Below are 14591 nucleotides of genomic sequence, written 5' to 3'. Positions count from 1 at the left end.
GAGGTGGGATATCGGTGACCGGCGAATAAAAAAATTGTTGTATGGGATGGGAAATGGGTTCGGGGGGGGGGCTAGATTTGCCGGCTAATTAATCAAATTACAACAACAATCAGAATGTTCTTCTTGGACGAGTCTTACAGTTTTTTGTAGTGTCGTCTGTGCAGGAAGTTTTTTTGATGAGTCTTACAGTTTTTGTTTTTGGCCTCTGTTCGTCTTAGCATCAGCTTCCTCCTCAAACACTTTGAGAGCCAACTTGTAACAGCCGGGTATTGTCAATATCCTCCATGTCAATATCGTCATTGGTCAATTTTGCTGTTGCTGTTACAGAAGGACTGGAGCGATGCTGTAATCAAATCCACACTCGGTCAATTGTGCTGGTGCAAATTGAGTAAAGGTCGAGGCTAGATTAATCGGAGGCACCACTGCTCCACTTTCCTCTTAAAGGGATCCTGGCCCGCATGGATCACTCCTGTTCCCACTTGCGAGAAACCTTTTTGCTTATGCTTAGACAGCTAAAAATTGACGATAGAATTTGCTTTCAAAATACTCAATACCCGCAATTTGCTTCAAAATCGAACTCAGGAAACAAATTCTTTTCAAAGCAATCAAAATTTTCAATATTTAGAACGGATGTTGCAATTAGCCTTGCCAACTTTAAAGTAAACGCAGCTAAATTATATCAATTTTTGACGAAGTGACCAAATAGTAGATTTGTTTAATTAAATAGTAGCTATTTGTTGTCACTCTAAATATTCCGGCCAATATTAACTAATTTGATGTTAAATATTTTGATAAGGGGGCAAATAAAACACCTGCTATCATCATTTGCCAACTTGTGGAGTATTTAAGATTAAAGCTCAAATTATAGCGGCACCAGAAATAAAGGTGACGGAAACACTCTTTCGTAATCTTTATTCGTCAATGTTAATTCATCGGAATTTCAATTCATATCGATAAGCAACTGTAAATCCACAACGTTTTTTTTAAAGGCAAAGCATCGTTTTACTTGAAGGCAAATCTAGCTTGATCTTTTTTAGCAGGTCTTAGTCTAGGTCACCGATTTAGGCTAAGCGATCAGTTTTGAGCCATTTTGGAAGTTATTCTTAGTGGGAAATCGGCCTTTGTATTTCTCAGAAATAATACGTATGTTGCATTTAGAACGGAAAATCTAAGCGAAAGTTTTGATATAATACGCACAAAAATTCTCTATCTAGTGATATAATTTATTCAATTCAATTTACTCGGTAACAACATGGATAACATTTGCAAGTTGATTCCCAAGCCAAAACCAACTCTTCAAAAATTTACGTTTGAAAATTTTCAACATGAAAATTTTTTTAACGTGCCAAGATACAAATTGAGGGCAAAACTTGGATTTAAACAGCCAAGTGTAAAAAATGACACGTTCTTTGCTCTGAATCAGTAATGAGATGAGACTTGTATTTAGACTTTACCTGTACTCAAATTGACTTGGGGTTAAATCCAGACATATCTAATGCTGTCAGTTGATACCTAATTGCTCTTATGACTTCAATATCAGTTTGAAAATATTATGGAATTTTTGAACTTTGCCACCACTATAACCATATTTCTGTCACCTTGTAGCTTAGTCTCTTTGATGGCAGATGCCATCCAATTTCAATTGTTTTGTTGCCTCCTTAAAAAGAGCCCTAAAAAGGGGTAAAAGATGCGGGGGAAATGGCCACTTGAGAGCAAATGTTCATTTTTGTTTTCGATCTTTTCCGTTTGTGCCCCCCCCCCCCAGTACTTATGCTCCCCCAGTTATAGATCACGCGCCATTACATGGTATATATTTATGTTAAAATATGGCAGGTGCGTCTGGGGGTTGCAAATAATATGCACCCACTAAGTTGGGAGGGGGGAGGGGGGCAAATGGAAAAGATCCTTCGTTTGATACTACTTATACTTTTGTGTTGCCTTTTGTGTAGACAACCAATTCAGAGGAGCATCTGTACTTCGTGTGGTATCACGGAGGGGGATTGGAACACTTCTCAATCCAAGTTGAGCCATTGGGTAAATCTTATAACATTGACCCAGTAGCCGACCCAGACGGATGGGACCAATACTTCGATGAGGTAACTCACCAATAACTCCATTTTTGGAATTATTTCAAAAATTGTAAGGCTTCGCCTTCAAGTTCTTGCTACCCGGGTCGAGGATATCGTCCAAAAAATATTTTTCACCGGATGAATCTTACACAATAATCCGCTTAATCTGCTGAATTTTCAGCATCTTTCTTACTTAATTTCAGCACTTTTCAGCAAATTAGGCGGATAAGATGTAAGATTAATCCTCTGAAATTTTTTTTTCAGCGACTGTCAGCGCATTTCTTTTACATAAGTTTTGCACTTCTCAGCTGCTGACTACTCAAACGGTAAGAATCACTGTAACTATTCCAACATAGCTGGTTCCACTAATTAAAATACAACCATCATCGATTAATTGACGACCAATTGTATCATATAGGTAGCAGTTGTGCTTGTTTTTTGCTTTTGACAATTCTGACAATTTTGGGGAAAGCTCAAACTTCAGACGCTCGCTTATTACCCTTGAACCCCTAGAAAAAACGGTAGCTACATCCTTTTCTCATTGTTGGGAAAAAGTTAGCATTGTATACAATTTCAGTTTTCGTTTCTAGCAAAGAATACTTAAAAACTTTAAAGGGCTAAACTTAAAGGCTTAAGACTCGCCTTACTTAATAAATAGGATTTTCTTGCACGCTTTTCCGCGATACACATTCTGTATTTCCGTCTGGTGCAATTACTATCCGCAAGGTCAATGTCAGGATTTTGGACGATAGGATCGAGTAAGCGAAGTTGGAGACTAGTGACACCAAGGAAAGTTAGTTCATCTATCTGTGAATAGTATTCGCTATTGAAGATATTACTAACTGAGCGGAAGGAAACTGACCAGAATTTGATTTCCCAGTTTTGTTTTCAATTGATTAAGATTTCCTCCTGCCCAATTTTCTCAAGATTTGAGTTATGAGTAGACGTAAATTAGCATTTTTATTATTATTTTAAAAATGTTAAACCGAGATTCTATTTTCTTTCCTTTATTTTCTCCTATTAACCTCATGTGGAATTTAGTGACAGTATTCATGAGATTGGCTGACGTAATGGTTAAGTGACTCTGCTTGAAGTCACTGAGAACTTCTGGCGTTTATCGAGAACCGCAAAGCGGTTCCAGATATTAAGTCAGAATTTCAAAGTGACTTCTGCAGAGTCACTTAACAATGCTTAAAACACAAAACGCGCACGTTTTAAAATGACGAAAGTCAACGGAAGTGTTTTAACGTTACTTTTTTTTCAATTCCCATGTAATTCCTTGCTTAAAAAGATTCGATTTCACTCAATAAGATCAACTTCAATAATTTTATTGCGAAGAAAATGTGACTCCTGGAAAAATTCAACTGTGAACAGCTGAATCTATACACATAAGATTTGAGTGATTTAGTGATTTTTCAGGTAATCACACCTGGTCAGAAGTACACAGTCACAGTGAAAGCCTTCAGCTGCGGGGCTTTCAGCCTCCCATTGCAATTAGAACAAACTGCCAAACCCTACCCCCTCCAGAACTTCCAGATGAACTCAATCGAACCAGGTGAGGATTTCTTTGAAGTCACTTGGACTCTCAAAGGAATCGTTGCCGACAATATTGAGTTCCAACTTCAACCCTCTCATTTGCCCGCTTCTAGCCTGCAGAAACATTACACATACGACACAGACACTGTGTTCTACAGGAAGATACATTACACACCTGGACGAGGGTTTTCTGTCAAAGCCGTCTCGAACAGTAATGGAAAACAGGCGGAAACTGCTGAGCTTTCTGGTATCTTGTACTTGAAAACGCCAGAAATCGACTCTGTAGGTAATACTATAAAATAGAAAACCCCCCTCAGCCGTGGTTATGAACGCATATTTTCGGAAAGGCCGGCAAGCATGCGGTCCGGAATGCTATTAAAAGTCCACGTTTGGAGTTAGAAGGTTTTTCATTAGGTAACAAAGATGATATAAAGGTTAACAAAGATGCATGCTGTTATAGGCAACCAATTATGGGTCTGTTCACATTTCAGGCATCAACAGGTCTAACAAATACCTTATAAGTAAACTATTGTTGAAATTTTAGCTTTTAAAACTGCAAAAACGTAAAAATCGCAAAGTAATTTTGATAATATTGTTCACATAAAAAAAAACAAAATGGCCAAAACAACAAACTTTTAGAAGTCATAATCACAAACAAGCATATTTTCCTTATATGAGCGACTCATTTAAGAAACGTACAAAAATGGCCCAAGCCAAACAGCCACTCGTGAGCAAGGGACAGATTTTTGTACTTGTCCTCCTATTCTGCAGTCTAAGAAGAATCTCCCACCTGCTATATTGTGGAATAAAAGATGATGACAAAAGATTTGCTTGGAAACTTAAATGATCATTTGCAGCCCGTGTGAACGCTAGAAAATACCTCTGATAATTCCAATGCAGTTAGAACTCGTAGTCAAAGGTGCTCACTCCCAAGTGTGGCATCAAATTGCCTGCCGCTTCTCAAAATTATCCCAGAACATTTTCAGACCCCAACTTTGCTCTTTGTTGAAGATATTCAAACATAAAATGTCGATAAACCGAATTAATAGAAAAATCAGAAACGGAAAAGCAAAAACGGAAAAAGCAAAAGAAAAAATCAATGGTCCCAATTTTTTGTGTGGAATTAAATCTTCATAATTGAATTAGTAATGCAAGTTGATTGTAGGGTTCGCTGTGCTTTTCACGTCTCCTGGAGCAGTGGTTTTTCACCACCGAAAGCTAATCTTTGAGTTAGTTGCAGTTCAGATTACAGCCTACCCCCCCCCCCCCCCCCCTATCAAATTGGGATACACATTTTGGTCCATTTCACCCATCGTTATCCACAAAATGTATCTTAAAACAGAAAAGATTGGTTGAAAATATGTAATCTTTGGTTAATGTTTGGTCAATTATTTTATTTTTGTCACCAATTTCCATAAAATGTCAATTTTGTCTTTTTTGTCGAATTTGGTGACAAATTTGTCCCTTCGATTCCGAACTTTAAAACTGTGGAATTCCACAGTTTGCGGCGTTCAATTTCCACACGCCACGCTCGCTAAAAACCGCAAAAAAGCAAAGAAATAATTTTTTTAAGTAGCTACTAATCCGACTTCAAATATGCTTTGAAAACATCAAGGTAAGCCGACAATGGCGGAATATTCAGAGTATATGGTGCCTAGTTATCCGAACTATATTATGAACGCAATTTTTTGTACATTAGGCATTTGACTATGAATTTTTCATTTGTATAAGAGTACCAACACATGAAAATAATTTAATAGAAAATTTCAAAATTATAAATTATAGCTTTTATATTAGTTATATTTATAAAAACAAGTTATAAAATTTATATAAAACTGATAACAATTTTAAAAATTTTCGGAGCCGACTCAAAAGAAGCAACGTGCAAAGTTTTGCTATATTAATCATTTTAACCTATAGTAAACTGAGTTTTCATTTGATGGAGAATGAAAAATTGCTTTTTAGTTTCTTTAAAAACATCCCTCCAGTAATTAGTAATTATTAATTCCCGAAAAATACCTCTGTATGAAAAGTGATCAGTAATTATTTCATATCTAACCATTTTGTTATATTTGTATTTATCTAGTTCTAGTTCCAATTGTGAGGGCCGCTAGTTTGTAAGGAAGGTTCCAAAAAATTTTCAGGAAGCTTTGTTAAATTTTCAAAAATTTTGGTCATTAGTTCGCTGAATTCTTATCACAAAGTAGCTCACAGTTTTCTTAAATAAATGGAAAACAGGTTTTATTGTTTTGTAATTAAATGCAATATTGAAAATGCCACAATGGTTAAAAATGCAGGCCGATATAAATACAAGCTAAAAATTTGAACTTAGCAGTACGTTGCTTGAGTGCATACTGAATTTTGTGCACGGGTTCAATTACTTTGAGCAATATTGAACTTGAAATGATTCATATTATTCCAGATATTTACGAGGACAACTATACAGTGCTCTGGACAGGTTCTGGATATTTTGGAACTGCTCACATGACAGTCAACTACACTGCTGGAAATGAGATCACGACAGACTGTGTCATTGAACAAGAAGACATAGTTGCATTCGAATGTGCAATTATAGACAGAACTGGTCAATATCTTTTTAAATAACTTTCAAACTCACATCAGTAAATCCTACCGCTATAGTTTAGAATTTTGTCTTTGACTTATAGAAGGGCACATTTATTCTAAGCGGATAGGGGATGAAGTAATTTTTGGAGTATTATAACCTCCCCCAGTCAGTCTGGGACATAACTGTGATTCGGGTAGGCGTTACATAATTGTTTTTTTTTCAAATCCCAAACATGTAAATTCGAATAACCACAAGGTTAAAGTTAGATGTTGTAATATTATAAATCAAACATACTACTATATCTTTCCTTTGAATAACTAAATATATTATTTAAAAAAACTGGGTCCTTCCCATTATAGCCCCCCCCCCCCAGCTTAGTGGTCAGGTAACCTATAGCCCGGCGCCAATCATAGTAATTATACCATAATGGGGGGCTATAATTTCATGGGGGGGGGGGGCTATAATTTCATGGGGGGGGGGGGGCTATAATGGGAAAGACCCAAAAAACTAAGGTTCAGTTTGTATTTTTCGTGGATTATTTTATAAGAATAAACTTTTAAAAAGCCTTCAATTTTTTGTCCATTGGAACCCGTTCGTGTCTTTTTTGCATCTCTTCTTTTTTTTAATTTTTCTTTGATGTCTCCTTTCTTAGAACTCTTGGAAATTTATTCCATTTAGTGTTAACTGTTGTTAAAATGACAGAGATAGGAGTTATTTCTTGTGCTTGTTTGCTTCTAGTGAACCCTCTTCACCATTCAACCTACTATGAAGTCTCGACTGTGTTCAAGAGCAATGGGAAGACGAGTGCACCTGTTGTGTTCGTGGACAGAACCCGACCAAAGAAATCCATCGCATCGTAAGTCCTGAAATCAATCTGAAATGTGACTATAGTAAAATGAAAACTAACTATTTGAACAAAAAAAAATTAAAAATAACAATAAAAAATACCAATAAAGTAATAAAATAACAGAAAAATAACAATAAAATAATAAAATAACAATAGAAAAATTACAATCCTACATAAGTATCCTTCACAATATAGTGGGCATCAATGGCGTCTACCAAAATTATGACTCAAGGTCAAATTATTCTGCCGCCAGAGTATAAGGAGAAATTAAAGCGTTTCATCTTCATTGTTTTGTTTCGGACGGTGGCCGCCGTATTGGCCGACAGGACGTTTAGCCGACAACCAAAAAATGAGAAATTTAGCCGACAATTTAAGTAAAATGAGCAATAAAACTTATTCTGAAGCTGTGATTGGCCAATTTAAAACACTATTTCGTAAGTGCACAAATATACCGCAGTTTTTTTATCGACTAGTATAACGAAGGTCTATCAACTAGCGTAACAAAGGTATTTAACCACATCTGGCCATGCCTCGCGGGCCATGGCACGCGAGGCATGGTCAGATGCGGTAAAAAAATCTATAATCTGGCATTAGGCTGTGTCATATTTAGGCCAATTGAACGCATAAGGGTACAGTGTTTTAAATTTCTCTACCAATCACATTCGCTGAAACTTCTACATTTTGGTATGTCTATTTGTTCAGGCATCACCGATGTCGGACGTGTGGTGTAGAACTCTACTTGAACCACTTACTGCGCGGGCAGTTAATGCAAAATGTAGTTTTGAGTTGCTTTATTTATTCAATTGTCGGCTAAAAGGTGTGTCGGCTAATTTGTATGTCGGCCAATTGACCGGCCACGAACTCAAACACACACACACATACACACAAAGACAAACACAAACACTTACAAACTCAAACGCGCACACGTACACACACGCACACATATCCACACCCGCTCCCATACACACGTACACCCATACACACGCACACACAAAGACACACACACACACAAACACACACACACACACATACATACACAGATACACACCCATGTTGACGTCCAAACAAATACATGTACCAAAATATAGGTATTCATGTATTGACTCAACGCAATTTCTGAGAAAGTTTACGTTTACACTCAAATCATATTTTAAGATATGTAGAATTTGTTCAGTAATTAGCCAGTAAAAAAAAACAGTGACGTTCTCTCAATTTTTATTGACAATTTTCGCTAGAGCCAACAAACACACACACAAGCAAACAGACAAACTCAAGCATGAACACACGCATCCATGCAAACACTCTCCCGAAATACACCGGTCAGAGAACCCATTGATAGGATTATTTTATGCAATAGAGGGAAAATATATTGAGATATAGTACATTTCAGAACGGAAACAGTGTTAAAATCATAATCGGAGCGCAGTTTTAATTCATTAGATGAGCTTATAAAAGATTTTGTGTTGACGAATATTATTTGAAAAAGTAGCATATTTTATTATATAAAAATTCCCTTATTGAAACAATTTCTTCCAAAAAATGCTGTCACTTGTTTCAAGAAAAGAAAAAAATTAAATTTCAAAAATTTTCAAAGGGTTAAACGGACTAAATCTAAAATACTTAAATTCTTCTAATTCTTTTAATTTAAAATGGTTCAATCTAAAAAATATAGGTTTATCTCAGGATTTAAATTTCAAATAATTAAATCCAAAATATTTAAGTTTCTGCAGAAAAGATTTTGAAGTCAAAGCATTATAAAATAGAATATAGAACTGCTAAATCCTGGTGTAGCAATGAGAACTTTCTTCAGTAAATTTTAAAATAACGAAGAATTTTTGCAGAAAGCTACTTTCGAACTCGAACAGCTGCATCATCAAAGCTTAGTTGTTTCCTACCGTTCCATCATCGATATTAAAAATAAATACTGGGAAGTACAGTTCTTGTTTTTCTTTTCGTTTTTGACCGATTACAAACAGATGTTGTTACGTCATTATACTCCTAGAATAGGGAGTTAACTTAAGCCCACGATACAATTTTTATGAACTCAATGTAGGCACTGAAAAAACATTTGTCCACTCGGGAAAATGTCTCAATCAACTTTCGTGAGACAATCCACGAGACGTTCGAATTCTTCGGAAAGGTTATTCGGATGAGACTTTTGTGCTTTTGAAGTCGTCGCTTGTCAGATTCAGCTCAAAAAATTGTCTAAACGTTTTTTTTTAAAATGGGTCCTAGACCCCGTTGAATTGTATACTTAAAGTCTATAGAAAGCTTAAAGGCTCTAAGAGCCCTTAATGCTTTTTGGGCGTGACCAGTTTATCCCCCTTTTTCAGGACGAAATGTGGAATTGGTTGGACGCAAAATTAGTCAAGCGAAATGTCGCTTAAAAAAAGACCACAGGACTTTTATAATTGCTACAAACTTCCTCTCAGATCAATTAAACAAATAATCAGTTAAAAAAGGGTTAACCTTGATTGAACCACATTAACTATGGTTACATAATCCCTGGTGCTGATTTTGTATGCGGATTTTTGCGTGCGTTGATAAGAACGGTCAAAATCAATCATTTTCTAGATTTACCAATCAAAAAAGATAGAAAACAATCAAAAACAATAATTGCCTAAAATTACCGATCAAAAACGATCGAAAACATTCAAAAACAATAATTTCCTAAAATTGCCGATCAAAAACGATCGAAAGCAATCAAAAACAATGATTTCCTAGATTTAGCGATCAAAAACGATCGGAAACAATCAAAAACAATAACTTCCTAAAATTACCGATCGAAAACGATCGAAAACATTCAAAAACAATAATTTCCTAAAATTGCCGATCAAAAACGATCGAAAGCAATCAAAAACAATAATTTCCTAAAATTGCCGATCAAAAACGATCGAAAGCAATCAAAAACAATCATTTCCTAGATTTAGCGATCAAAAACGATCGAAAACAATCAAAAACAATCATTTCCCAAAATTACCGAGCAAAAACGATTGAAAACAATCGAAAACATTCATTTCCTAAAATTACCAATCAAAAACGGTCTTTTCCCACACTAATTTGAACGTTTTTGATCGGTCTGGTCAACAGGGGAGCGCTCGCTGGTAATGCAGAAACCTGTTGCGTAACAACACAAATAGCAACTGACGAGGTCATGAACAGCACTAGTGGGGGGAGGAGGAAGGGGGGAGGGGGAGGGGAGGTGAGGGGAGGATGGGGAAAAGAGGTGCAAAATATTAGTTATCTTCTCAGGAGCGGCCAAACAGAGGGTGTTTATGACACGATACTGAACTTGGAGTACCGCTATGGTCAACCAATGTGGGATTATATGATATGTCGTGCTGACGACATCAGCTATGCTGGCTGTACTCCGGCACCTGACCCTCTTGGAATACTCCCTGGAGTCCACTGCGTAATAGAGCCTATGTAAGTGATCTTGTGATCTTCAAATTGAAGTCAACATTGGGATCTATTCTACCCCCCCCCCCCCCCCAACATAAATCTTTTATGACCCCCAGGCTATTTCTTACATAGTAACGTGCTAATTTGTAACTGGGGGTCATAAAAACACTCAGGGCGAAACAGAATAGATCCCAACATTATTAGGCCAATCTTCCTCTCAAATGAAAGTGAAAGAGAGAGCAACGGAATGTAAGCGGTGTGAACGTTTATATAGCACACTATGTAAAAATATTGCACGTGGGTCTTGGGGTCATAAAACATATATTCCCACTAAGCTGGGGGGAGGGGCCAAAACTGAAATAGATCCCGATTATCTAGTGCCGGGTAGGAGTTTGAGATAAGTACGCAATTTTCAACTTTGCAAATGCCGAAAGTTCATGAAAGCCAAACTCTGGCTCTGTATGTGAGAACTTCTGGCACTGTAGATTTCGCCATTCTAATGACCGAAATGAGCCGGATGGTAAGAAAAAGAGCAGATAGAAAAGTATCAATTATAAATTTTTTATTATTCTCTCATAGACTTACAGCTTAGAGCTAGACTTACAGCTTCAAATGGTATCAACTCATCAATTTACTCTCTAGAACGGAATACCAAAATTAAGAATATATCTAACCCGGGTCGAGGTTGAGCGGTGAGTTTTCGCAAGAAATGCGGTGAAATCGACGAAAAAAAATAATTTTCACTGCGTATTTCTTACATCTTTTTGCGGTGAATGCGGTGAATTATTTATTTTCACCGCGTTTCCGGTATTCCTACTTCCATACACGGGTTCCGACCTCTTACCTCCTGCATGTCGTCAACTTCTTATTCCACAGCGCCAACTCTCAATTACGTCAATGATACTTCTTGTGAATTTAAATACACGTTGGAAAAAAAATGCGGCGAATTTTTGTAAGAAATGCGGTGAAATTAGCGGTGAATTTTTTAATGAAAGGCGATGAAATGCAGTGAACTATTTTTTTCACCGCATTCACTGCATTCGCCGAATTTCCTAAGTAAATTCACCGCATTCACTGCATTTCTAACCAAAATTCGCCCAAAAACCTCGACCCAGGAAAGCACTTCAAATGGCATAGCGGAAACCAGAGAGTTTTTGCGAGAATGTGCGCACAACTCAAGTATATCAAACACATTTCTTTGTTTTGAGTCGAATGGCTCGTTTTACTATCCGTTTTGCGAAGTTCATACTAATTAAATTTTTTTGAGAAACCTTCAGAACTACTTTTGGTAATATGAAAAATGGAAAACACAGAAGACTTTTTTGATATAATTTTCACGAGAAGTGATACCAAGAGTATTGAAAAACCGCGAGCATCTTTTCTGCTAGCGCCATCCCCCCTTGCTTAGTTTTGCAACCCCATTTATAAATGTTTATAAACATACTGCTAATGTTAAGTCAGTTTATACATGAAAATATATGAACAATATACATTTACTAAAAGCTAGCATAGATATGGTTTGACATTTTTAAGTATTTCAACGAAAAAATGTTGCATATAACATATGCATCAAAAAAGTTTTTTGTATTATATCATTTTTGGTGTCATCCGCTGCAATAAGGGCTCGATTTTTCAATTTTTTATAGAAACTTTTCTAAAATTGCCTTCAATCTACCTAGAAACTCTTGTTTCAATGAAATGCAACTATAACTTTTATAATTCTCAAAAACATTTTGGGGGTGCTAAGATAACGGCTATATAGGGCAGGGGGTGCTAGCAGAAAAGATCCAAAAAAAACTTGCAAAAAAACAGATTTTCGAGGGAACTTAAAGTTCAAGGAGAGCCAGCAATCAAAAACAGAATTCAGCATAAACAAACAAAGAACAAAGACAGCAATAGGAAAAACAGATAATAAATGATTAGACATGATTTTCATGATTAGCTTAAGAACTCCGAAAGAACCAAAAATTTGAATCAGATTTATTAAAAAATTACTTCTCACTTCTTATCTACTTAAGATAACACGGGCTGATGCAATCTGTACCAACCAGTTTGACTAAAGATCCTGACAAAGATTTTTTTAGCAAAAAATGTTACCGAATAACAAAAATGCATCGAGAATTAGAGTTTAAAGAATATGTCAAATTTGGTCCTTCTGAAATTTTTTTCATTTCATAACCTTTAGACGATTTAAAAATTGTTTGTCGAATTTTTTGTTCCAATGTTGCGACCGATCGAAGCAATAGTATGGTACAACAATTTTTTTCACTTCAACCAAACTACAGTTGAGACCGGTCCACTGTTCAAAATAACAACTTTTTGTTTGCTATTTTCCCAATTTTTTCTTCTCTCCGTCTTAATACAAGTTTCTTGTGAACAATCAACGTAGATGAACTGGAAGCCAAATGTATACCATAAATAATTGGAGGGCATGGTATTGGCCAGTGTTTAGCCGTGACTTTTTCTCCTTCTCAGACAGAATTTAGCTGATGTTGATATTGAAAGCCTGCCTGTACACCCTAGTGATCGAAGAATTTATAATCTTGCAAGAATCTTGCAAGCAATCTTGCAAGGGAATGCATACTTCTTGCAAGCATCTTGCAAGATTCTTGCAAGATTTGAATCCATCTTGCAAGATTCTTGCAAGATTTGAATTCAACTTGCAAGATTCTTGCAAGACTATAAATCAATCTTGCAAGAATCTTGCAAGATTTTAAATCCATTTTTTTCTCACCTGCAGGAATGATGACGCTGAATAAGACAATGGCAATGATGAAATAGCTAATTTCTGTCGGAAATTTCTCGAAGTCAAGCTAAGAACCGACTTTTTGAGATTTTCCAGTATGATCTGTTTTTTTTACCCTCCTCCTTTTGCATTCCGGGCTTGGGACCGTCAGTGGCGGAGTTACACAAAACAATTATAGGAGAATTGAGCAATGCACTAGGTAAATTTACCTGGCTCAAAAAGCTCTCTCCAAAATAAAACAAAATAAAGCACCCAATCAAATAAATATACATTTTAACATTAAAATACAAGACAGCAAAACAAACAAGACAACAAAAGAACACAAGGCAGCAAAACAAAACAAGACAGCAAAACAAAACAAGACAGGAAAACAAAACAAGACAGCAAAACAAAACAAGACAACAAAACAAAACAAGGCAGCAAAACAAAACAAGACAGCGAAACTAAACAAGACAGCAAAACGAAACAAGACAACAAAACAAAACAAGGCAGCAAAACAAAACAAGACAGCGAAACTAAACAAGACAGCAGAACGAAACAAGACAAAACAAGGCAGCAAAACAAAACAAGACAGCGAAACTAAACAAGACAGCAAAACGAAACAAGACAAAACAAAAACAAGACAGCAAAACAAAACAAGACAGCGAAACTAAACAAGACAGCAAAACGAAACAAGACAACCAAACAAAACAAGGCAGCAAAACAAAACAAGACAGCGAAACTAAACAAGACAGCAAAACGAAACAAGACAAAACAAGGCAGCAAAACAATTCGTATAGAGTACTTTTTTCGTATACCACCTAGGTCAAAAATTTTTTGCCCCTCAGACTGTACTCGGCAGTGACACTCCTCCTTAGACCCTCAATTCATTTGAATAAGTCCTTGACTAGGTTCAAAAGCGATTTATGTTGAAACACCATATAGCTATTTTTTGAGCGCGAAATTTGACAACGTATAGAGTACTTTTTTCGTATACCACCTAGGTCAAAAATTCTTTGCCCCTCAGACTGTACTCGGACAGTGACACTCCTCCTTAGACCCTCAATTCATTTGAATAAGTCCTTGACTAGGTTCAAAAGCGATTTATGTTGAAACACCATATAGCTATTTTTTGAGCGCGAAATTTGACAACGTATTGAGTACTTTTTTTGTAGGCCACCTAGATCAAAAATTACCTCTCTGTTAGAACCTACCTGGGTTATGACACTCCTACATAGACCCTCAATTGATTTGAACAAGTCCTTGACTACATTGAAAATCACTTTTTATGAAACTGCTACCACTACACCAGACCGAGCACGACAGCACGAGTATTGGTTCGTTCCTTCACATTTTTTTTTAGTACAAAGCCAAAATAAACGCGAAGAACATTCTGTGCTCAGCACACTGCAGTGTGAGCTCAGCTACTGAAGAACTTTTTTGCTA

At 36.4% G+C, this 14591-nt stretch overlaps 1 protein-coding gene across 1 annotated transcript in view; it reads left to right on the top strand.

Moving 5' to 3' along the window:
- Window positions 1-1949: 1949 nt before the first annotated feature.
- The window catches only part of LOC142357207 (uncharacterized), a gene marked incomplete at its 5' end in the record, with an annotated part of 28555 nt that continues 15913 nt past the window's right edge, over window positions 1950-14591 (top strand). Inside the window, 5 exons of the mRNA XM_075408872.1 lie at window positions 1950-2096; window positions 3489-3891; window positions 6028-6189; window positions 6910-7027; window positions 10271-10444. Of these exons, the coding sequence (XP_075264987.1) occupies window positions 1950-2096; window positions 3489-3891; window positions 6028-6189; window positions 6910-7027; window positions 10271-10444 (1004 nt within the window). The remainder of the gene's footprint in view (window positions 2097-3488; window positions 3892-6027; window positions 6190-6909; window positions 7028-10270; window positions 10445-14591) is intronic.

This window comes from Convolutriloba macropyga, unplaced genomic scaffold, assembly GCF_964194025.1.
Source record: "Convolutriloba macropyga unplaced genomic scaffold, txConMacr16.3 SCAFFOLD_2937, whole genome shotgun sequence".
Classification (NCBI taxonomy): domain Eukaryota; kingdom Metazoa; phylum Xenacoelomorpha; order Acoela; family Convolutidae; genus Convolutriloba; species Convolutriloba macropyga.
This window is presented reverse-complemented; position numbering and strand designations above follow the sequence as displayed.